Raw genomic sequence first — 25,666 nt, 5'->3', positions numbered from 1 at the left:
GAGTATTCTTCCAACAGGTGAGAAGTACCAACTATGGAACATCCCTAACTTTAAAGGAGTTGAACCAACAGCTCCAGTTCCCCAAGAGACTAATTGCTCCAACTGGATGGATGCAATAGGTGACACAAGACCACACTAAGGCATTCCACATTAAAGAATGGAAGGCAAGTAGGGAAAAAGCCATTTCAAACATAGCGATAAGACACTAGACTAAAAAGGGGCAAAATTAGTGCTCTCCCTCCCCTGCTTTCAGTTTTTACATCCCACAATTGACTCCTGTATAAACAAGTGGACAGGTCAGGAATGCAAAGACAGAAGACAAAAATTTAAACAGAGCACCTTACAAGGCTAGGGGAAATGTAAAGACAAGAGACTTCAGGTGTAGACTACTAATGACACAAAGAAACAGTGAAAAAACAGAGAGCTAACCAGATGAGAGTGACAGAGAAAGGACAGAGGGAGAGATGGAAACATCCCAGAGTGCAAGGCATTGGGAAAAGGTTGCCTTTCAGTTGCCCCAGCATCCTACTCCTTACTGAGGAGAAGAAACATGACAGAGCATTAGCAGCTTTTGCCCTATTTTATCACACATTAGATACATGACAGACACAAATTTAAGAAGGATTAAGAATAAAGGAAGCCACTCGACTGTTGTCCAGCCATTACCAATGCTGCAAGTATGACACCTCAAAAAGTGAACCACAACACAGAGGACAGCTGGCATTAGGAGATGCTTATTTATAAGGGCATCTTTGCTTAGATCCAGATCTCGAGCTAGCAAGAGTGATAAGCAGACCCTTGGGTGGGATTCAGGCATTCTGCCTTAGGTGCTCAGTCTGAAAAAAATCACCCTGAGTTTCTTGTATAATCGAGTCAGAGAAAGGTACCTTGGCGTGGGGATTCATTTCATCCCAAAACTGGACAGATAATTGACTCTGGAGGCACCTATGTCATTAACCAGCATGACTAGCTCAGCCTTGTCAGTATGTAAAGTTAGGTGGAGGCAGTCCCCCCATCACTAATTAGCTAAGCCAAGCTGTCAGAGGGCTAACAGCAGCCTGGCTCCCCCACTGCAGTCCCACCTTACCCTCCCCTTCTCTGTACTGTCACTGACTGCCAGCTGATCCCATCATGAATTAGCACAGGCTGCTATGCCAGCAGAAAGCTATTCTTCTTTTTGTAATGTTATTTTTCAGTTGATTTAGTTCCTTGGTTCCTGGTGAGGGTAAAACGGGCATCATTCCCATGAAAAATGTTGCCAGTCAGGAAAGAAATACCCTTGGCAGAAGCTGTGATAGCCTTCAGGGTGTTACAAAACTGTGCCCTCGCATGCCAGCAGCATACGGAAAAGGGGAAGATGTATAAGTAAAACAGTTAAAGAGAATTAACCAGAAAAAAGAAAAAAAATAATAAGGGAAAAAAAACAAAAAACCCAACCAAACAAAAAAACCCCAGCATATAACTAGATTAGAGTGGGAACATTTTAAGAGGAGGAAAGATATGGCAAAAAGCAGTCTAAAATGGAAAATAATATTCAGCAAGAGACAGAGAGATACAGAGCATAGCAGATACAGCAATACAAGGCATTTTGTAATAGCATGCAAGCCATCAAAAGTCATGGAAATGATCCAAGAATGTTATCCTCAAATGACAAGGACATACTTCTCAGAGTGATGTCTTCCATGTATGACCAAAATCTTGAACTGGGATAATGTCAATACACTTTCACCAAAAGATTATTTTTATTCTTAGGCTGGAGATCTGCAGAGACCAAATAACACTCTACATGTGAGCCTATTCTGAACCTTTCATATCAGCTCCCAGGACACCAGGAAAAGGAGGGAAAAAATTATATTGGTGACACAAAGACCAACAATACCTTCAATAAAACAGCCAAGCCTCAATTCAAGAGGCAACTTAAGATCATCAGAACAAAAAGCAAGCCTTACAGGAAATACAGCCACAGACCTTCACTAGACAAGTGATGGATGAACTTGACAGCAACAATGCTATTCAATGTCCTTGCACTCCTAGAGTCCTGAAACACCTTTTCAAATGCAGATAAGGGAAAGAAGACAAAACGAAGAGGAATCTACCAAAGTTGCTCCCCAGATTAAGAGCTGATATAAAGAAGTGGATGTAGAAGCAAAATGCAATGGAAAAAAAAAACCAAAACAGGTTTGTATGGATCTGATATGACTGATTAAAAGCACATGTGAAGACGTGGTTCCTCCAGCTGATCAGACATTAACGAACTTCTCAGAAGTTATTCTTACTCTAGTATGCTACAGTGGATTTTACTAATCAGTCTATATCACTGGCAACAGCCATGATCCTTCTTTCAAGGTATGTCAAATGAAAGTCAGTTGAAAGAATATCCTTCAGTGGTAAAACATTTCCCAGAGCAGTTCTTATACCACAGCTTGTGCATTCAAAATCCTCCGCCATATACAATGCACTGGTCTACAAAGATTCTAAAATACTGAGAAAAAGTACAAGTGATGGCATGCAGATTTTGACAAACTTGTCTCATTTTGAAAAATTAATGTGAATTTTGAAAAATTAATCTGAATTTAGAAACGGATGCGGTGTGTAATACATGATTTGCAGACAAGGGTGCTTATCTGAATTGATATAAACTGAAGGTATTATTTTCTTTATCTATATGCCAAGATATTTCTGCTACCAAATGATTTTTAAGGATGACAGTTCCTTTGGTTGTTGTTAGTTTTTCTTTTTTATTAAAGTCCTTCCATGTAACCAACCACACTGAGAGATTTCTTTATTTTAATAAGGTACATTTCTAGGGAAGAATATAACAAGCCAAGTAGGTGATAACTACTGGTATCTCCCCTTGCTTTGATACTCAGCAAATTCTCTAACAATAGCAGCAGATGCAACTTCCACACTGCTAAAACATGACCAAAGGCCAGTTGCAAACAAATTTAAAAGCTGCACATCAGCCAAGCAATGATCACTTGAACCTCAGCATGTATCTGTTCACCATTTATAGGGCACTTACAGGAGCAAAAACTAATGCTACTGCTCTGATTACACAGCTACTGGCAAATCAAAAAATCTTCAGAGGTGTTAAAGGTGACACTGACCTTTCCCTGGCTGAAATCCCAGCTTCTGTCATTTGAGTTAAGCAAAGGAAAAACAAACAGCAACAAAAACAAGACTTGCCATAGTTCCTCAGTGCTGCCCAAAAGGTATGGAGGAATAACTCTAAACATACCAGAAATGCCATCTTTCCAGCACTGCAGCTGCCACATTTAACATCATCTTTCCTAAGATCAAGGAACAATGTGAATGTAACCACATGCAAACTAAGTGTCAATGGGCAAATGTATGTTTAAATAGAGTTGCTTAGAAGACAAAGCAGTAACTATTGCAATAACTATGATGACCAGAATCATTAACGAAGGAGCTGACAGACCCTGGCATCAAGTGCCAACAGATTTGTTTTATGCACAAGGATGCACACTCATTGTTGTGGCTGATATAACATTTTCTCTGGGCATTTCAAGGTGGCATTGATTATACCATGCCATCCAGAAACTTAACTCAGGGTATCCAACTTGTCTCTTTTCAGATAGGAGGTTTCAGGTTGACAGTAAAACTGTCCCAGCATCTACAGAGTGCTCTTTTCAGCAGTGTACTATATTCACATATCCAACAGCACTTCAGAAGTAGGTGTAGCAGTGACTACAGTCTGCACAAAAATCAATGATCATTTAAAGCATTTGTGGCATATAACCTATTTAGATATATCCAGAGAACTTATGAAGATAATACAGTTGCCTCCACATACAACACAGAGTTTTAACTTAAATAGCCCAACCTAAGTAAGTCTGGATACTCCAGTAAGTCAGACATTAAGATATTTAGGAAATGGTGGAAATTCTCACATTCTATTTAAGAACACCACAAGGACTTGTCTAAACAAAGCAGGTTCCTCTTCACGATTTCTTCAACAAAACAAGAAAATATTTTCTGTGAATGCTCTGTGAAGAAATGTCTTGACCTTTCAAGGACTGCCCTTGAAAATTCAAAAGTAAGATGATGCTGAAAAATCTGTAATTCTCCCTCAAAGATTTAAGATTTAGGACTATGTTCAGAATTATTTAAATGAAGCAGATATAAGGAAAGAGCTACTATTTAATTAAAAATTACTGATATATGTTTATGCACTCATGAACATAATTTAAAAAGAAAGGAAAGCAGAGTGTGACTGTAGAGGTTTTGGCAATCCACAATTACAGAAAAGGCAATTCTGACATCAAACAGCAAAGAAAACCTCCAATAAAGAGGTTTTTCAGTTACAGCTCATAACATTGTTCTCATAACATCATCTCACTTCACCTCTGCATTGGTTTTAAACTGTGAGTTCACTGCACAACTAGAGAAACACTGCAAATGCATCTGTGGATGCTGCTTACAGATCCATCAACCTGGAGTCTCTACAGCACATACAAGCGGCACCTCTTGTGCTCTGACACATGTTCTCAGTGTCTGTTTCCTTAACATGTCCTGTCCATAACTTCACTAACCACTCAGTCATCAGAAACTTATTTTCTCATTAGCACCATTTGGATGAGAGAGCTCACCTAGAGACATTTTTCTTTGTAATACAACTTTTGCTGTTTCCTTTGCTAAATCTTCATTACATTCTTCTGTGGTGTCCTAATTTTTATTGGCCATAATTACCATGCCATCTAACACTGCCAGTTCCTCCACATACTATTTTTTTGATTCTATTTGTTTCAATTTTCCAAAAATTAGATGATGTCTACTTTCCTCTCTAGCCCATTAATGCTAATCAAGTAAAAGCCTCCAAGCTCCCTCAGTCTCCACTAAACACACCGGGGAGGTGCCTCTCTCTTGTAGACTAACCTCTCATAGGAGTGCTGATGGCAAAGGAATAGACCTCTCTGAACTGTTTAGGATTTCTCTTTTTTCTAAATCAAAGCAGTTTCAACATCAGAAGCTGTCTTAGGAGCCATGAATGCAATCTTGGATGTTCAGTGGTTTAGTGACAAGGGCACCTTTCCAGCAGAGGGAATGCATGTGGCTTTGAAGCAGTGCAATGAGCTGCAAGCAGATCACCAGCTTCCAAAGAAAGTGCTCCCAGCCAGTAGTTTACCACGACAGCTGGGCAGCAGCAGTCCATTTTTCAGAGAACTGTAGAAAACTTTTTTTGGAGCAAGTTTTCAAAGTCTCCATGCCTGAAATACAACTGGGCACACACATTCAAGATAAGGTTCCAGCTTCCTGAACTCAAGCTGCTGCAGGCACCTGACACTAAGGGTGGTGAACTTATCCACTCCCATATCCAGCAGATGGAATCCTGGAGTGTATCACTCACAAGCATTTTCCAGACAGCTGCTGTGGCCATCATGTTTTACTGGCTGTGGTGGCTCACTTTCTTCAGCACTTCGCACTCTTCCAGTTGCTCCATATAGCACGAAAACATTGTGGATTCTTGCCTGGAGTCAGGTATCTAACTTGCAGCACTGTGAAACTTTTTATTCATGTCCATGTTTCATTAACATGCTTTGACTTGATGATCTTTAAAAGTTCCTCCCAACCCAAACCATTCTATGATTCATTGTATAAGGAATACAATATAAACCCTAAAACTTCTCACCACCTGTCTTACTGCTCTGTCCTGGAGTCCTGAACACCCTATGGACCTCCTAATCAATATCCTATTACAGGTAGAGGAAGCAGCATTCAGTCACAGCAGCTAAGGCTCCTTGAATCCTAAAAACAAGTCAGAGACTGATGCACTGATGAAGAACTTAAGACCAGTTTCCACCCTCATTACTTTCAGACATCTTCTACAACTACAGGCAAATCACTTGGGACTGGATTTTTCAGAAGAGGCACTTAGATGGGCGAGGTGAGACCTTTCTGCATTTTCCAAACCACCTCTTTCTAAAGCCTCAGGGTTCTAGTAGGTTGTTCTCCTCTTGATGTAAGTTTACCTAGCTCTTAATACCCAGCCATGCTCCCTTTCAGGTTTCAGTCGAAATATAAAAAAATTGAGCACTTTCAGCATGAAGGTTGACAGAAGCACTAACAAAACCTCAGAAACATTTTAAAATGCTCTCTCCCTTTCAGAGGTGTTTGCATAGCTAAAACCATCAGGAGGCTTTAAGCCTTCTACCGACACATCAAACCCTCTGGAAGGCTCCTACTCTTACATCTGACAAACACAATGGTCTGGGGCTCGCGTGCAAATCAGAAGGAAGCACTCACGTTTTAAGCTGCTGACAGCTGATTATCGACCAGTAATCCGAGGGGCTTTGCCTAGAGTTGATGCCTCATGAGAACACTCTGGGTCTGTTTCACTAAACTACTCTTCTCAAAAAGCATCCTAATGCTCCTCTTATCAAGGGACATGAAAACAGTGAGACCCTGACCACGCAGCCTTACGGGAAACATGGTTCAGCTGGGAAGTCCAGCCAGGACTGAAATGCGATGCTGAGCACAAACTACACTTCCCAGGAGACACCATGAGAAAATTTTTGGCTAAACTCTTCTGGTTTTCAGCCAAAATACTTTGACAAAAGAACTAAACTACCCCAGAAAACTGACACTTTTCTTTAAAAAACTACTTTACCAATAGCCTTTCTACTTCAAATGGGTTCTGGTTCAAGAGCTTTTGGACAGCCTTGAAGATAACTAAATAAAAGCTTTAGAAATAGTATGAAATCACTCAAAAGTAATCAGAAAAAAATAGCCTTCAACATAATATGCAATTTATAAATTCAACAGTAGATTTCTGCTGCTTCCACAGTGCAATTCTCTGCTCACTCTAGGACTATGCCATGTTTAAAATGCTGTTTTGACTATGAATTTAAGTTACATATTCTCTTTCACATATTAAAACAATTTCATTTTAACTTACACGAAGTATTTTTCTGAAAGAAATTCCAAACATTTTAAAAAGGAATACTCAGCTCTGAAGTATTACTTCTTGTCTCCAACATCTGTATACGTTATTTACACTGCATCAGTAAGTAGCATCATAAAATTTTAGGGATATATCTAATAAGTTGTCACAGATTAATACATCTTAATATCATTGTTGTGAGAGCTTCAAATCAGTGTTTTCTTTATAATCTCTGATCGCTTCGCTGCCTTAAAACATTGATAATCATGCAAATGATCCTACAGATACGAAAAACAAAAATATCTTGGCTGCAGACAGGGAAACATACAGCAACAGTTTTCACATCTGCTACACTTTTAATTCTTTCAGTATTAAAGGATCACACTTGTGGTATTTCCAGGGGCTCCTTCTGTTTCACTATACACAAGTGAAGTTGGTATTTCAGTTCTCCAGAGTGACTTTATTTTCTTAGAAAACAATCTCCAGTCTAAATTTCACTGCCTATATTAAGCATAGAGAGGTCAGAAAGGAAACTCACAAGCTCCTTTATGAATCTTTTTTTTTTCGTGACTGAAAAGCAGGCATTTGGCCTTCTGGTTACTCAATTGAAGTTTACTCTCATATTTCAACTCATCAAGATCAAGATTATGTATCTTTACACAACTTTAAATTTCATTAAGCAATCCTGTATAGTGCTATCTCCAATTTGATTTGCTTTTCACTGTACTTACTCTTAATTTCCCTTACTGTAATTCCAGCCTTCACTGGATTTTGTGTCATCTGCTTCACTTGTGCAACACCAGTCCTCATTCCCTGGTTTGCAGATATATTAAAAACTCACTTTTTACAGTAGATAACAGTCAGATGCTTAGGAATATAAGTAGAAAGATGAAGAAAAACACTAAGCATTTACAAAATTAAACGGATACTAATTACCTGCTACCAAGAATTACAATGCATTACTGTGCTACAGTAAGTTTCAATTGCAGAGAAAGCTGAAATTCATACAATGTTTTGTCCTTTCCTGCTCAAAGTAAAGTGAGCTCTTTCAATGGCATTTGTACATTTTAAATACAAACACCCCATTAAACAGGAACGTGGTGAACTAACCCACATGGGTGCTTCTCAACAGAAAGGTCCAATATTCTGAAAGAATATTGTGAGCTCTTATTTCCTCTATCTTCCCAAACTATTTGGGGATCATCAGCCATTTTCTGCCACTTACAAGGCAACCCCCTTCAGAAACATCCAGGCTTTTTCTTAAATGAGCTTCTAAACAGTGAAAGTATGAAGCCTCTTACCTTACGGTTGCTGAGAAAATGGGAACTGCAGAATGCTCTGTGCCTGCAGGGACACTGCACAGATGAACCTCATTGCTGCTGTTTACAGAAGTCTGACAGTTTTTAATTTGAAAAGAGGTTGTCTTTTGCTTTTCCACAGTTCAACAAATCAGACAAAACAGTTACAAGTGTTATCTGTAAACAGCTTCCTGTTTGAAATAGATCAGCTGTCCTGCAGGACAATAATTAGGAAAGAAGTGTGGGAAAGCTGAAGAGGTCCATGATGTAAGCTTTTTATTTTGGGAATGTACTTTTTTGGGAATGCACTCTTACTCTCTCCTCCTCCTTTCTAGCCGAGAACCCCTTTTTAACCATTTACATCTATCCAACTACAAGCCATACATGCACACTGCACCAAGCACTTTTCTTGTTTTGCTTCAGCAGATATGAAAACACATGAATTGAAGCACTGAATGTGGGCTTCTTTGTGGATAAATAACACACTCTCCTCTTACTGAAATTCTCTCCATTCTTGCAATTGGCTCAAGTATTCTTGACTAAAACAGACAACTACTTCAGAGCCAAAGCTCAGGACTCCATAATAATATAAATGCTAAATTACCCATGTGGCAGGTTTCTTGTAATTTCAGGGTTTGGGTTTTGTTGTTGTTGGTTCTTTCTAAGGTGTTTGCTTTGTTTTTGCTTTTTTGTTTGTTTTTTTGGTTTTTGGTGTTTTGTTTTTTTTTTAAACACCATTGAAATCAATGGGGAGAAATAGCAGACAGATACCATTCTCCACAGCATCCAAAGAATTGTACAGTTCTGGTTTTCATCTTAAACAGCTAGGCTAGCTTGAGCCCTGGGTCTACCACAGCACGTACATTCAGTCAGGTAAAAACTGACTGTGGGAAGTGGGATTTTGGGAACACCTCCTCTGTTACTGCAGCTTATACTTCAACATATATTACTGGCTTCTCTCTCAACGTCCAGGGCAAATACAGAGTACCCCTTATGACTATACAAACTAATAGCTTCTATCAGATAGCTGCTATTATTTGTAAGGCTGCAGCTCTGATAAGCTTTTTCAACAAAAAAGGCTTGGAAAACATCTGCTCCCATGCCTACTCATGCCACTGTTACCCTCCTCCCAGTTTCTCCAGCTGGGGTTGGAGGGGTCATGCTGTAAGGAAGTACCCAGAGGGAAGGGAGCCCGAGTAACCCCCAGTGTGTGACCTCTTACTGAAAGACTAGGAAGATAGCCAGCACAGAAGTGGGAGGTTCCTTTCAATCCTCCAGAGTCCCAAGATGAAGAAATTATCACAAGACCAAAAAGGTTTTAAACAGAGGAATCCTGTGTGTGTGTTTGTGTGTGTGTTCATTTCTTTACCACCCTTCTGATCTGCAAGGTACTTCTGATCCACATGTTAATGACACATGGTGATTGCTTCCAGACTACATCAGTAAAGAAAGGACAAAATGGTAGAACATGCACATAACTGCCTAAGGACACAGCTCTAATGTGAAAGTTCAGTTTAATGCATACAAGCCCATTAGTTCAGTGAGAACAGAAGGCAATTAGCAGGACTGTGTCCTTGCAGTACTCTGCTGGCAGCAACTTGCCAAGAGAAATGTCTGATGTAAAGAATGCAGCAAAGTGATTGCAGTCCAAGCCTTTGAAGATCATATTACGATGGCAAAGGCAACGTCCATTTACATACATATCTACTCTCCCTGTAAACACAGGAAAATAACTGAGGCCAGAAACAGAATTCAAGGGAAAAATAAGAGCCATTTCAGAGGAAGTTAGGATAAAAGGTAGGATTAAACAGTGGGAAAACAGAAGTGAAAAATTAACATAAATGGCTACAGTTATAAAGAAAGGGCAAACACTACAAATTTAGTGACAGGGTTTTCTCTAAAAAAGGGGGAAATACTAAGTACAGAGCTTGCTTTCACCCGAGACAGAATTGAGTGCAGTCCCTTTACAGAAAGGCATGAGCATCCTTGACCCACTCAGAAAACTAACCAAAGGCTGTGTATCTACATCTATGCACTATCTAAATCAGGCTACTATATGAAAACTGGGGTACTGACACATGGACTACACAGGAGAAGCTTTAAGGCAGCACCAGGTTGCAATAGCTGCTGGTTATTAAGCTACAGTTTTGCACTATGTTAAGCCCCTCTGAGAACTTTAACACTTGAAAAGCCGATTCACAAGTCTTTCAGCAAGCCTTGCCAGATGGAAATGGGCAGCCTTCACGGTACTAACATGGTATCCAGCAAGACACACCAGCTAGACCCATTACTTCAGTTTGATCCCACAACTCAATGCTCATCTGGCCTTTAAGGCTCAGGTTAAACACCATAATGACACAACTATAGGTAAAAGTCTTGGTCTGAAACCAGCCAAAACCAAAGACTAAAGCAAACTGGTTGTAAAAGGACAAGTCTGCTAGAAAACAGGAAAAAATATGCCTATACATTTGCCTTCAGGCAAATTTTTTGGCTTTTATCTGTCGGTAAAATGAGTAGACAAAACACCTATTTAAAAACACGATGGCTATTTAAAAATGTTGTTGTTATGACGAAAAGATAGCAAGGCCATAATCCTCCCCTTGGTTTGGCAAAGCATCCATTAGAATCAGCAGCATTGCCAGATCTTCCCAGGTGATGAAAATTGTAAATACCTAAACTCCTTAATAAATCAGCATCTGAGCTCAGTTTCTGGAGCTCAGCTTATCACAGGACTTCACAAATCTTGTTCCAGTTCTTGAATTTAAGATTTGCCTCTCTAACCTGCCCTTAGTAACCCTCCCAAAAGAGGCAAGGAGATGCAGCAGATGCACAACACCATGGTACAGATCTGCACACCAGTGTGTGTATTAAACATTAAGATACACCTGGTAAAAAACAGTCTTCAGATTTCCTCTCTGAAGATACCCATCTGAACCCCATTCCCTTAGCAGGGCCCCAGAGAACAGGCAGCACCACCATCCCTCTATGGGCAAGGAGACACCAGCTGCTGGCCTTACCATCAGTTCAGTGCAATATTCAAGATATACACTAGGAAAGGTCAGTGCAGAAATAGCAACACAGGTGTAACTTTGCAGCTGTCTACAATCTGGCCTCCAGCTTTGCAACCAGTGTTGCACTGATGCTTTTTGCATATAAAATTTGCAAGCAGCATTCACTGCAGCAGTAGTGCTTTTTCTGTTACTTCTATCTCTAAAAATGGAATAATCTCTTCAGAGTCTGGCTTTAATTCTATCTTTGCTGCTTGGGGCAGGTCAAAACTGAGCTAGGCATGCCAGCATAGTATTCAGTAACGGAAAACATTAGCCATTAATCATTTAGCAACACCTAGCAGCAGCTGTTTGTGGCTATGTTGAAGAACTATTTTGCTGAAAAAAAGATTAAGTTAGAGCAGAGGATACCTAAACTTGCAGACTGTAACAAATCCAAACTTTCCCCCCTTGATGGCAGGAGGTAAGAAAGATCCTTTATATGTAGCTCTCTGTAGGGAACAGAGATGCTCACATCACTTCCTTCTCTTGCTCTTAGAAGTTTTCCACGTGAGCAGTCTTAAGGCAGGCGAAGAGGTCAGCCCTTCCCACTGATCAGTGCTGCAGTCAGGCTGTATGGACTCCCTCAGTCAGACTTCTTTTTGAGACTTTCAGTAATCAATAGATTTTTACGTTCTTCTGTTACAGAGACCTAGAAAGCACATCTCACAGACAGGAAATAGTCTAGCTTTTTGGCATTGCTCTGGCATTTAGGTATTACAGAGAATCAAACTCATGCCTCCCACTTAGAAAATTTAGGGAAAATAAAGACATTGGAAAAAGATTGTTTCAGTACACAATGTGGGAGTGATAGGATTTCTCTTTAACACTGCTTGGTGTGAATATCACTGCATTAAAACTTGCCAGATGCTCCCACTTACACTTAAGAGGGGCTAATCAGTCATGATGTTATCATGCATCAAATTATAGTATTAATACAAGATGGGTCAAACCTGTACCATCCCAAAATTTCAAGAAGGTTCTTACATGTTACAATTTCAACACATCTACATACCTTCTCATAGGCAAATCACCAGCGAGCAGCCTTCCTCACAGACAAAAACATTTGAAGACATTCGTGAAAGGATTTGTATGGAATAAAAAAAATAAAAATAAAAATGAAGGCTCTAATGTCAGGTGCAAGTCTAGAGAGCACTAAACAGATGTAAAGCCCTTGCTTCTCATTTTGAGCTACTACAGGAAAGCATCAGTCTTTTTATACTTTTCAGTGTGACTGTCTCTTCATACCGACAGTGCCCATGTGTCCTGCTGCACAGGGTCTTGGTATAAAACACTTAACCAGCTTTTCACAGACCAACTGAAAAACTCCTGAGGAATCACACATTCCAAGTCCAACTGTGCCAGTGCCTGAAAGGCACAGGGAAAGTCTAGCATCAACTCATATAGAGTCTGTTTAGGTTAAGGTAACATTTGACACCAGTATTTCAGCAGCCTCATTAGCACTTGACCAGATGGCATCAACTGACTTTCCAGATTGCAGGCATTCACTTGATATGCTTGTCAAGGGACACAGGGAATTGTCTGACTCCATCACTGACACCAACAGACAAGGGGGACTGTAGGGTAAACTAGGACTACAGTCTTTTGTAAAGCATGCAGCCCCGTATTTTTATGCCACAAAAATCCACCTTTGCTTGCAGTTTAGTTTAGTTGATGTAAGAACCATAAATGGCTTTGACAGTGTTTTTCTTTCACTCAAAGAATTTGCTTATGGGGCCACCACGAGCCTTTACATTTCATATAGTTCAAAGGGCTTTCAACAAGAGCCAAGAAAAATCTATGGCCAGCTGACAATGCCTGGGAACATTTGCAATCTTTACATTCAGTTTACTAGACTTTTCCTCCCCCGCTTACTCCCTTCCCAGTGCTTCAAAACTAAAAATGTTACTGACATTTTTACTACTATGAAGAGATCAAACCCAAGTTACATTTCACCATGAAACAGGAAACTGTCTACTGAAGCTTGTTTGAGCATCACCTCTTCTTGCAGATGTTAACACAGCCCCAGCAGATTTACCAGTCTCCAAATACTCCCCGGGCTGCTTCTCCCAACCCGCACCAGCGAATACCTGTTTGCACAGGCTACCATCTGTGATTGTTTTAGTGGAAAGTTTAGTGAAGTATCTGACTTGAGACAAGAATTATTTTGGAGGGACTACAAGTGTGGTGTTTCCGACCTGACTAACACCCATTTTCAAAATGAAAACTTGAATTGTAAAGCTCTGGCACTCCTGCTATAAGATTGTTTTTACTCTCCATACAAGCAGGTGGGATTCAGAGTTATTACACCTGCAGCTCTCCTCATCTAATTCTAAGGGAAGTTGATGAATTGACTTCTCTTGCTGAATTATCCAAGATAAAAAGCAGCTGAGTAATAAATAAGGAAAGAAGTTATGCCCCAAAGACTTCAGTTCAGAAAGGGAGAGAAAAAGGCCTTAAGGTAAGTCAGGTTCAAAGATACAGCCTGCTTTTTTGTAAAAACGTTCAAGCACTGTCAGTAAGCAGCAGGAAATTAACTATGAACTGCAGCATGTGTTTGCTTTGCTCTCTTTGCATTGCCTGCACCAAAAATAAGAGCATCCAGCTATCTGTCCTATAGAGCATGACTTGAAAACCTTCACTTTTTCAATTCAAAGGCAATATTGAATTTAACCTTTTAGTTCTTCAAAACTGAGTAAGAGAGGTACTAAATAGGAAGCAACCAAAGCCACAGTAAATGAGAAATGGAAGGTACGAAGCCCCTCAGCAAGTGGCACTTGTCCTCCACCTACTGTCAAGGAGGAAGATGGAAGTTCAAAGCTCCTGGTAGACAGGCTGTTACCAACTTAGCTCTCCACTTTATAGGCGCTCTCCATTATTAGGTTACTTTTAGTGTATTAAGCATTTACTCCTAAGTAACAGAATAGCCTGTTCAGTACTTCACTGTAAATTGCTAAGAACATTTAAATGCTCAACTCCATGCTCCCCCAGCTGGAAAAAGTGTTTCTACTAAACATGGATACTCTAGTCAAAAATGTAGTGTTTTCAGGACACCATCATGCAGCCTGTAGCTGCTGTGACATGGTTAGTCCTCCCAACCTTGCCCCATATTGCCAAATATGTACTGAACAATGGGAAAACAACCTAAAGCCCCTGAACATTCCAGCAGTTATTGTTCCAGATTGGTGTACCTATCCCTATCCCTGCCTTCAGTTATTAGCCAGGAGAAAGGTTATCTCAACAATATACTGACATACTAATATAATAATACAGAAATCCATTATTCCTGAAAGCAAGATCAATACCTAAAACACTATTTTTTGTGCAGCAAGGTAGTCAAGCAGTAAGAAATATCTCTCCGTTTCATTCTGATTATGGTGAAAAGCTGCAGGACATGCTTTTAGGTAAGAACTAGTATGCAGCTTTTTGCAAGTAAGTTATCTCAAATTCAATCTTTACTTCCCCCAACATCTTCTCCGCCCAGAAAAAAAAAAATCAACCCCCTTTTCAGATGACATTGCTCCATGTTTCAGATGTCACAGCACCTACTGTGTAGACTTCTTCCAAATTCAGAAATATGCAGTTCTCCAACTGGTATTCTTCTGTGCAAAACTGAGGAGTTCCACTGCTCTACAATAACTCTCCACATTCTCCTCAAAAGCCAAGTCTCAACAGTCTTCAGTATATTTTTCAATGCAAATATTTTTTGCAGACTCTGGACTCATTTGTCCAGAGCTGTGTTATGACAGTGCCAAGAACAATCTAAGAGTGCTATTGTTAATATGCTGGTGACTTAATATTTTGATACACAAATGTAACCCACCCAGACAGTAGAGAAGACCTATGAACCAGCTAATCCCCATCCATGTTTATGGAATTCAAAATTTAAATGAAATTACTCTGTTATATGAACAGTTGTTTATTCAGCCATTTTTTGCACTTTACAGCTGGAATTCTGGAAATTCAAACACCACATCTTTGCCTGTGAGCTTCTTGTAGACACCAGAAAATGTTTCCACCTGTGAAGACAAACAATCTTGTTTATAAATGCTGTGTAAGGAAGCAAAATCCATGTTAACATGCTCTATGTGCTATGTCCCACTGCAGTTCCACTCTGAAGAAAGCTCTGAGGCTGATTTTCTCCTAGATTTAAGTAGCTGAGCATTTATACTAAATAAATGTTTTCTGGATGATATCTGGAACCATTTTGATTAGCAACCATAGGATACCCAGAAAGCTAAACAGTCCTAAACATGTTCCCACAGAAAAAACTTAAAGTGACTGGGGACTTCAGGCAGTACCAATCACTCCTGTTCTGTTTAAGGTCAAAGGTAAGTATGCACCTCAAAAGATCCAAACGAACCAACCAGCAAAACACTATGGTTCCATCAGGGAACCAATATAGCTAATTTATGACCCAGGACTTCTGGCAAGTTGAACTAGAGATTTGTTCCAAACTATCTTGCCTCATCTTCAGCATCTTACTCCAAATACAAACAGAAGCTCCTTCACTGCCATAAGCCAAAAAATAGTATTTTGCTCTATCACATAAGCAGCCTCTCAGCTATGCCAGAATGCCACCCCACCCTGCATGAGAAAGTAAAGGTTTTTCATTTACCTTGTGTTCAACATTGTTCTGTTGTGCTTTGTCCAAATGGACTTTTATGAGCCTGCTGCCATCCAGTTTTACACGGATTCTCTTGCCCACGATTTCACTTGGGAAAACCAGGTCTTCAAGAATGGCATCGTGCACTGCAGTGAGTGTACGGCTGAAACGCCACATTTGTATCATTAAAACACATCCTCTTCTCAAATTTTCCAGTTTGACAATGCTCAACTTTCCTCAGCCCACTTTAGCTGAAAATTCAGTGGTGCTTTGTTTTGTTCCTTTTTTAATGCCAGTGTCACAATACCACACATTTCCACAGGTCACACAAGAATAAGCTAAATCCTACATTAAGTGCAGAAACGTGGTAACTGCATGAGGGGTAAAATTCAGTAGCCAGGCTTCTGACCTTTTAGATCACACTTTGCTTTGAAGTAACAGCTCTAGAACATTATTTTACTTCAACACATTTCAGAAGATTTAATAAGATCAGAACTGTCCCACCTGCAGTTCTGCCAGAGACATGCATTGGAAGTCCAAGTGCTTAAGTATCTTCAACTACATAGAGTATTCTCACATGAGGCTCAGTTTTGAAAACACTGGTTTCTTCATCTGCCTAAACCCAAGCCACTTAAAATATTGATGTATTACAGGAAAAGTCTAGCTGGTAAGTTTAGTCCATGCATATAAAACTGTTTGAGGTTTACATTTGTGTCTTGAGCTGTGTTGAAATGAGCCAGAAAAAACAAAATTAATCCAGGTTCTTATGCAGTAATGATTCTCTAGTCTAATATAATTAGTATTATATAGTCTATATGACAAGTAAGATTTCCAGGCTCCCCAGCTGCAGTTTCAAGGCAACTAAGACCTGTGCCAACAGCATATCACACTGGGAAATATTCATATAGCTAAGGGAGGTAAACTTCAGTCCCATTTCTGTGCTTCACAATATACACATCAGTTTTATACCACTACCAGCCAGATCTAATCTAAGGCTGAGAAAGGGACACTCCTGCACACTCTCCTTCACTCCTGCTGGAAATGGCAGCATGCTAATCACATACAGAGATGCTGACTTCTCTAGCCACTGTGTAATACTAGTTTTAATATAACAGTCCTCCAAAGGCAGGACTTCATACGACTCATCTAGCTGAAACCACACTTTTAAAATCCATGTCTGAAGATTTCAAAATACAGTAATAGATATAACACAGGTGTAATACTAGAGCTGGGAGAAGTTACAGGAACATGTCATAAATAAGTCAAACTTGTAAGACATGGACTACATAATACAGTAAGATAACTGACATATAGTAAGAGGCACTGACATCCACGTAGACATAGTAGTGTTGCTTATCTACCAGTAGAGACACTGGATGAGAACTAAAAGGCTGTTAACAAAAAACCTATGCCACTGCTGTTAAATTCATACCCAGAGGAACTACTCATACCTAAACCCCTCCTCAACTACTATCTCCTTCATGCATCCCTTCAGTGCTACAGACCTGCTTCAGTACAGCCTAACATGCAATGTTGATGTTGCTCTTCCTGCAGCTTAAAAAAAAAATAATTCTTGTCAGCACACTGTGGTAACAGAGGTAACAGCAGGCTGGGATTTCTTAAGGCAGTATTACTGGCTAAGAACTGTCCACAGCCATAACTGAAAATACAGCTGGAGCTCTAAGCAAAGGCAACACTGTGCCCAAAGACAAACTTCTTAATGCACTCTTCAGTAGTCAAATGGCAGATACTATTTCAAGTATCAAGAGAAAGCACATGAGAACCCAACCATCTAAATGACTTCTCAAAAACTCAACTAAACATTACTGGACTATGCTACCGAGGTACAAATGAAGGTTGTCATATTGAACCATTATTTACTTACCTCCTGGGACGCTTTTGTTTGTTTTTTGTGCGGCTTTTTCTTGTTGGCTTGGGCAGAATCCTTCTCTGTGACAGAGAAAAAAAAAAAAAAAAAAAAAAAAAAAAAAAGGCATTTTATCAGTACCTGGTATTTACAATCAACTAAAAAAAAACCAATAAATGCCCTTTTTTATTCCCCACTAAACACTGATGAAACACTAAAAAGGAAGAGTTTAGTATGCTTATAGGTACATCAGCTCTAGAACCTGACATTGCTTGCAGAAGCTGAAGTACTGGTATTGCTTTATTTCTCATCTACTGATCCTGTATTCAGTACACTGAAAGATTTGTATTTCATTCCCCTTCCCCCATTAACACAACCCAGGGTAGTTTATAATTATTAGCAATCCAAACACATTTCCTTGGGAAAAGAACTCAAATTTTACAATTTCTGTTGGATTGAGCCTGTGGTGTGAAGCAGAGTAGTCCCAGTCCCAGAGACAGCTAGGTGAAATCTGAGATTGACAACCTAGTATGAATAACAAGATGTACTACACAAGCCAGTCCAAACCTTGCCTTAGACATAACCTGTTCTAAAAGCAGCACCTAAAGGTATTTGTATCAGCTTGGATCAGTAAAATGGATTTTCCACTTCCCTGTCTGCAAGGGTACATGTTTTAATACAGAGGGGTTTAAGGTGCAGTCACTTTCAGAATTTTCTACCAACACATCACAGCTTCTCCATGACTGCATTCATAATACTGTTACTGTAATCCAAACTAGGACACATCCCATTCAAAAGCAACAGTATTTCACCTACAGCTGAACTGCACACGTTACCCTCTCAAATACGGATTACTAAACTGGCAAAAAATACTCAAGAACTGTAAGAGAACCAGAAGCATTTCATTTAAAGAAAGCTGGGCCACATGAAGATGCAGGGTAAGCTGCTCTGATTCTTAATTTTGCAAAGAACTTCAATCTAACTACCTTTGCACTCTGCAGACAGATGTCCAGAATTTGTCCAGTCCTTAGTATTGCTCAGGGAGCCCTCTATCACCTTTGGACATCCTAGCTCCTTCCAAGAATTCATAACTTGAGTCAAGTCCCAAGTCCCCCCCCCCCCCCGCCTCTCCTGTTAACTTGACTTTTAAACGCTTACATTACATAGGTGTAGCAAAGCTCCCACTAATATTTGCTCCCTTTTACTTTCAAGCTTTGCTTCTCGAACTTCTGAAGCATTAAGAGGCCCGAACAATAAAGCAGTGTCCCCCACTAGAAGAGCTTCATACCTCAATGTGTTTACACAGCTTTGGCTACTAGACAAAATCATTTTAGCTTATATCCACAGAAGGACATTAGTTACATTTCCTGCTGATGCTAAAATATGCATTGTATCATTATTACTTTGAACAGACAAGACAAGAAGTGTAGGGCAGCACTGGAGCAGGTTATCAAGAGAGGCTGTGGAATCTTCATCCTCAGACATTTTCAAGACTCAGCTAGACAAAGCCATGGCTGACCTGATCTAATGCTGGCAACAGCCCCACTTCATGAGCAAAATTGGGCTATATGACCTCCAGGGATCCCTTCAAATCAACATTTTCATCATTTAAAGTGTTTTACCTGAGCAATGAACACCACATGCTTTCCACTGAATTTCTTCTCCAGCTCACGAACTAACCGCACCTGGATCTTCTGGAAGGATTTCAGCTGAGGAACTGGCACGAAGATAATGATGGCTTTTCTGCCACCACCCACTTCAATTTCCTGAAACAGAGGTAGGAAGTAAACATTTCACAGGGGTCAAGATGCAGTGTTTGATTCTGAATCTCTGAACACAGGTATTTGATAGTCTTGCCTACAACTTTGGAAGAAAAAAAGAAGAGAGCATTTAATGCATTTCAAAAGCGAGGATTAAACAGGAAAACCTCAGTCAGAACACTCCTTTTGCTTTAAGAGATTGGGGAGTAAATCCCACCACTCCTTTCAGTCACATCCTCTGAATAGCAAAGCTCATTCTTTCTGCAGAATGGGAGTTAAAATCCCAACTGAACTGAATGCTTATGGTCACATCTGTAGCGATAATCCCATGGTAATACAAAGTTTCAACAATTCTTTGCCTCTAATGCAGACTCTAAGACTCCAGACTTATTTTTGAGCTACTACTTTAAATGCCTGCATCACTACTCAAATACATTTCCTTCCCCTACAAATGCCAGCAGCTTCACAACATAACAACATGGATTATTTTCCCCCTTGTTTGTTTCTCCAACAGAACCAGAGAAGTTTGTGTAGCCTTACAAAGCACTTGTCCCATGAACCTAACTGCAGAGACATCCTTGTTCTCCAGAATGGCAAAGATGAATTGTTTTTCACCAACTACATTCCCACATCAGCTAACTCAGATGCCCACAGGGGATTTCTCACAAATAAAACCAAGCAGCTAACCACAAAGATACTTTAAAGACTCCTTATTTGAAGGAGAGAGCACACTGCTGTACTTCAGCAGCAAAGCAGTTCTTCTGAAGGCCCCTGTACTCATACACAAAGCCGACTTCTGCATTCTCAAATACTTAAACTTAACCCTAAGCAGTCTATGACTGTATTGGTGAGAACAAAAAATCAAGTAACTCAAGTTTCTACTTGCAGAAACCAATTTCAGAAGTTCCACTCAGTCTCCAAGGCTGACAAATCCTAACATTAATTTTCTTCCTTAAGGTTTCAGTTGTCTTTATGTAATAAAACTGAAATTTACAAACAGGCTTACCTATGTGAACAAAGATAATTACCTCAAATCCACCTCCTATCTATTATTAGGTGGCACACAAATGAGCATTGACAACAAACTGATTGTACAAAGAGTATCAGAGCTCGGGTTCCAGACAAAGATTCTGCAATGCCTACACTGCCAGACAACATCCACACACAAAAAGCCAGTTTCAGACCTCAAGCCCTATTTGCAAAGACAGAAAGTAGAACTACCATTTTTAAACACGTGTCTTTAAAACACCAAACTGCTATTTGAGCTTTTATAATGACTTTTCAGGCTAGTTCCTAAGAAATAACTACTAGAAAATCCTAGGAGTTAACAGCAAGCACCAGAGGACAGCCATAACAGCAACAATTCCATAAGAAACAGCTGAAGACACAACTCAGGAAGGACATTAACACTAACAAAAGTTAAACACAAATAGCAAGCCACCAAACAAATCCTGGTGGAGAAGGTCTAGCCTACCTTAGCTGCTGTGATGTTCAACTCCCGCAGCTGAGCCTTCAAGTCAGAGTTCATTTCCAACTCCAGCAGAGCCTGGAAAAGTGAAATTGTACCATAATTCATTACATAAAGTTCAATTTATACAAAACCTTGAGACAAGAGTCTGTCTACAGTGCCAGAGAGCAGTTATATACTTTTAACCGCAGCCAGTATCAAAGAGTTTACTGTATATCACATTAACAGTTGCCACAAGTTCCATTGCTGGGAACACAGGCTGACTAGCCCAGATTTCAACTAAAACCAGAAAGCTTAGACAGCATCACCCGCAAAACTTAAGCTTTAGACAACTGTCAAAGTGATGTATCCGTAAACTGCTCTCAGTTCCCAGACGGAAGGATAAAACACGTACCTGAGATATACCAGACTCGAACTCATCTGGTTTCTCGCCATTAGGCTTCACTATCTTTGCGCTAGAGCTGAACATGGCCTTTCTGCAACGCAAAAAAACACCTCAGTTGTCACCTGGAACGCGTTTTTTACTACACACACAGCACGACTCTACAATCCGGCTACTCAGTCCCACGCTCCAAAGCGAAGCCAGAGAGCCCCACGGGCCACACAGACCCCAGCACTTCGCTTCAGAGGATGCCGAGTACAAACTGGAGAAGCGGTCCTGGAGAGCCCTGCCGGCCCCTGCGCCCGGCGTGTGCGCTAAGGCGGCGGCAGCTGCGGGGCCCCGGGAGCACCAGGGAGGCTGCCGGAGAACTCCAAGAGCCCCACGGGCCGCCGGGCAGTCCCTCCCGTCCCGCAGGGCTCCGTGCTCGTTCCCGGCTTCCTCCTGCCGAGCCGCAGCGGCCTCCTCGGGGCGCTACAGGGGCAGGGCGGGGGAAAAAGGCACCGGAGCCGCACCGCTCCCCTCCCCCGGCACCGGGCGCTCCAGAGACCATCGGGTCCCAGGCGGGCAGTAATCGAGAGCATCCCCGCCCCAGGGCTGCCGCGGAGAGGGCCACTCGGCACCCGGCCCCATATTGCGGCGGCGGGGGGAGAAAAGGCGGCGGCGACGGCACCGAGGCCCGCGCGGGGCCCGCGCACCCACCTCTCTCCGCGCCGGCCTAGGAAAAGGGAGAGCTCTCGCGAGAGCGGCGCGGAATGCGGCCCGGGAAAGCGCTCGCCCCGCCCAAGGAGGGGCTGAAGCCACACCCGGAAGAAGGGCAAGGCCGGTGCCCGCCTGCGCCGGCAGCCGGCGGCGACTTCCGGCAGAGAGAAGCCCGAGCGAACGCTCGGAGTCCCGGCGCGGCGCCTGGGGATGAGGTCATCACCGGCGGCCGGGCGCTGCGGGTGGGTACCGGTGTCTCCAGTCGACACATGCGCCATGCGGGTCTGGGCTTGCGTCCCGGCTCGGTTCCGCGTCCGGGGGGCTTCTCCAAAGAGCGAGGGAGGCGGGAGGCAGAACATCCTCACGCACTCTGACACTCGCTGTCACTTGCTGTCACTCGCTCCCCCGTGAGCCTGGCTAGCGAGAGGCAACCCCCGGTTCCCCGCTCACCTCGGGCTCTCAGCTCCTCTCGACCTCTTCCCTTATAGCCTGAAGTTTTCGGCCTGAAGTTCCCTCCTAGCCTGAACTTTCGGTCGAAACGCTTCTTCCGTCAGTAGTCACCAGGATCTCAGCCTCGGCAGTGCGGCTCTGTTTGCTGCAGCACTGGTAGGATCCCTACCCAAAGGATGTGTCTGCCGCTTGTGGAGCTCCTTTGCCCGCCTCAAATGCTGTGCAAAACTGCAGCAGCCACCAGCTTCAAAAGCAGGAGCACAGCATGCGGTCTTCTCCCCTCTCTGTTTCATCTCCACGTGCAATTTAGTGGGCTGAGAGTTCACCCGTGATCTTCAGCCCTTTTGAAGAAGAAGAGATCTGCTGAAGCTGTCTCTGGTATGCAGTCAGCTCTGGCCTGTGGGAAGGCATTGTGCTGGGGGCACAGCACACTGACAACCAGAGAAGATGGGCAGTGCCAGCTCAGCTCAGTGCCTGGGCTTTGATTTGTGTAGTTCTATAAACACAACCTCTCAGTTGTTACTCTTGAGACAATTGTCACATCTACCCTAGTTACTAAACTGTTATTACACTAGAAATAAGGCACAACTCTTCAGCTGTGTTCAGGTGCTAATGCAAGATATGAGGGTCCCAGGTTCCACATACTTTCTCCTCACTGGAACCTGCTCTGGCAGGGGGGTTGGACTAGGTGATCTCCAGATGTCCTTCCAAGCCCCAATATTCTGTGATTCTGTGTGATTTTGTGTAGTGCTTTTTATTATGTATTGTGTTATCTCACAAAGGTGGCACTATTGACACTTCAGTGGCACACTGATTAAAAAAACCAAGCTGTACAACAGGTTGGAAGAAGCAACGTGCACATTGATTCAGGTGAAAGTGCCTGGCTGTGCACCTAGAGTCTTGCACTGAGAAAAGATCCTCACCTTGACATTTCTCTGACTAATTTAGAGATGGTCCCGGTCCAAGGGAAAGTTCCATTCAGTGGCAGGTGTGCAGCTCTTGGCACACACTTATCTGGGGAAGTCAGACACATGAATTCAGTTCAGCACACTGGGTCTGTGCTTAGATGCCCTGAATAACCCTAAGAGCTGTCAAGTTTAGCTTATAATAATAAATTCACTACTCCTATGTAATTGTGTGAAGTCTGTTACTTCAAAAAAAAATCCTGTAGAGAAGTAATAAGCTCCTGTTGTAAACAGAAAAATTACAAGGACACCACTACTCCAAACCTAATCAACCTTAGCATCTGCAGAAGCAGTTTGGCTCATTTTCTAACAGTTGTGAGCTTTTTGCTAAATTTACAATAGGCAGGAAAGCAGACTGTTTGATTCAATTATCTTTCTCAAGTCATTCTTCTTTCCTTGCAAGAATTCAATGAATGGAGAAAACTGCCCAGCTCATACTGACAGCCAGCATGGGTTTTTATAGAGATGAAATTAGATTACAGGATGTAAACAACAGTGATGAGGATCTGATTGAAGAGTAAAAAAAGAAAGATAAGAAGTAATCATCTTAGCAGTCCAATGGTACACATTCAGTTTATACTACAAAAATCTTTATGAAAGGGAGAAAGTATAGGTGGTATGCAGGTGGATCAAAACTGTACTGGTCAGAATGCTAATGAAGAGCTAAAGATGCAGTGTGCCTATGGCTCCCCATTCCCCTGCTATTAGTCCTACTGAATAGACCAGAACACTATGCAAGAGCAGTGAGACAAGGTGGTGTACTGAGAGCTTTCCTTGCTGACACCAGCTATGCAGACATCCTCTGTGCTCCGGGATGAATGAAAAAAACCACAAATCCAGTAGTGCTACAGCAACCAGTGGCTAAATACCAAGAAGTAAGCACAGGTATTGCTTAGCCTAGCAGTGGTAAATGTCACAGTAGTAAAAATGCCAGCTGTCACATGCCACAGTAGCACATCAGCAAGGAAAAAAGCAGTGGCAGTGATCCAGTGGTAAAAGTAGGGCTGGCTGATCATATGCAGCCTCAGTTTTACCATCTTGGAGGAAAGCAGCTTATCTGCATGGTATTCTGTTGACTTGTTATTTTTTTTCAGTTTGAATCTGAGCCCTGCATGTTGGTCATGACAGCAAGGAGAGTTACTGTTCAGACCCTGCATGTAAATTGGATGTATGAATCTGTTCAGCCAGAGAATTAATGAGTGTAACAGAAGATCTTTTCTTTCCCTGTCACTTACTGCTTGTAGCTCCTTTAGTATGTGTTGCCCAAAGAAGACTATGAGTAATGTGTAAAGCTGTAACAAATAAGAAATCCATCTGCTGTAAAAAACCATAATTAAAAGAAAAGCTAACCCAAGAGCAATAAAATAAAAATGTAACAGGCAGAAAACAGTGAAAAGCCTGAGAGTCTCTATGGAAACTTTATAGAAATTATTAATGTAAACAGTTTTGATCTGAGCAAACTGTAAACATTTTGTAAGTAAGAGTAATATGAAAACTCATTAATATGTTGTAAGAAGCAAGAAAAATGCAGTGATGAAACCCTGATACAACCCTGATCAAATCGTTTCTGTATTTCACTGAAGACTCAAATGCATAAGCTATTTGTTTTTGTTTTTTAGAGAGGTGTCATCCAACTGATGCACACAATTATATAGAACCCTTTGCTTGTTTTTGCAGTAGAAGGCAAAATTAACATCAATGTTTCACATTCTTGGCGTATTACTAGGCCATCCTTGTAAATCTGAATGCAATGCTCTATGCTTCTGGCATCTTGAGGTTGGTTTTGTGGCAATAAATTCGTCTCAGAGCTACAAGGGAAACAGAGCAGCTGAAAATGCAGCAGCACATGTACACTGGGCCGTTCCAGGAGGCAGCTGTACCCGTGGTCCCATCTTCTATACTTTGATCTCATCAGAGCCTCAGCTGAGGCACTGAATTTGGCACATACCCAGACCTCCTGGCTTTGCTCTCCTTCCAGGTACGTGACACTCGTGACAGGGGGATTCGTGACAGTGGGTTGCCCCTGGCAACAGTCTGAATTTCAACCCGTTTGGACAAGGTGGTTCTCATGACTTCAGAATCCATCACAGCACGAGGCTCAGCTGGAAGACATTAACCAGGAGCCCTTGATTGAAACAGCAGGATGAGAACCAGTTTATTTACCTTTTTCAGCTGTGGGCTGTTGGATGTGCTAAATAAATTGACACTTCCGCTGGTAACCCT

General features: G+C 41.6%; 2 protein-coding genes across 3 annotated transcripts in view; both read right to left on the bottom strand.

Annotated features, from left to right (window-relative positions):
• COLEC11 (collectin subfamily member 11) overlaps positions 1 to 9,049 on the bottom strand; it is a 40,978-nt gene extending 31,929 nt beyond the window's left edge. The window contains exon 1 of one of the 2 annotated variants that reach the window (XM_071741837.1): positions 8,203 to 9,049. The gene's annotated coding sequence lies outside the window, so the exon portion shown is untranslated. The remainder of the gene's footprint in view (positions 1 to 8,202) is intronic. The other variant, XM_071741838.1, reaches the window with a different exon arrangement.
• A 6,100-nt stretch (positions 9,050 to 15,149) lies between these two features.
• Positions 15,150 to 22,088, bottom strand: RPS7 (ribosomal protein S7). The gene is made up of 7 exons (XM_071741835.1): positions 22,029 to 22,088; positions 21,342 to 21,423; positions 20,954 to 21,025; positions 19,342 to 19,485; positions 17,738 to 17,802; positions 15,865 to 16,015; positions 15,150 to 15,265 (listed from the first exon to the last, which is right to left on the bottom strand). Exons 2-7 carry the CDS (start codon positions 21,414 to 21,416, stop codon positions 15,188 to 15,190), a joined length of 585 nt encoding a protein of 194 aa, XP_071597936.1. The 5' UTR covers positions 21,417 to 21,423; positions 22,029 to 22,088; the 3' UTR covers positions 15,150 to 15,187.
• Positions 22,089 to 25,666: the final 3,578 nt, after the last annotated feature.

The sequence above is a fragment of the Heliangelus exortis genome, chromosome 3, assembly GCF_036169615.1.
Source record: "Heliangelus exortis chromosome 3, bHelExo1.hap1, whole genome shotgun sequence".
In the NCBI taxonomy this organism is placed as follows: domain Eukaryota; kingdom Metazoa; phylum Chordata; class Aves; order Apodiformes; family Trochilidae; genus Heliangelus; species Heliangelus exortis.
Note: the sequence above shows the minus strand (reverse complement) of the source record. Positions and strands in the feature narration are given on the sequence as shown.

What these genes read in the sequence shown, in the direction of transcription:
- RPS7 (XM_071741835.1), bottom strand. Translation starts at nt 21,416, where the DNA reads ATGTTCAGCTCTAGCGCAAAGATAGTGAAGCCTAATGGCGAGAAACCA. An exon ending in ATGTGGTGTTCATTGCTCAG is followed by an intron (nt 17,803 to 19,341) that starts GTAAAACACTTT and finishes TCTCTGTCACAG; the next exon opens with AGAAGGATTCTGCCCAAGCC. An exon ending in AGAACAATGTTGAACACAAG is followed by an intron (nt 15,266 to 15,864) that starts GTAAATGAAAAA and finishes TTGTCTTCACAG; the next exon opens with GTGGAAACATTTTCTGGTGT.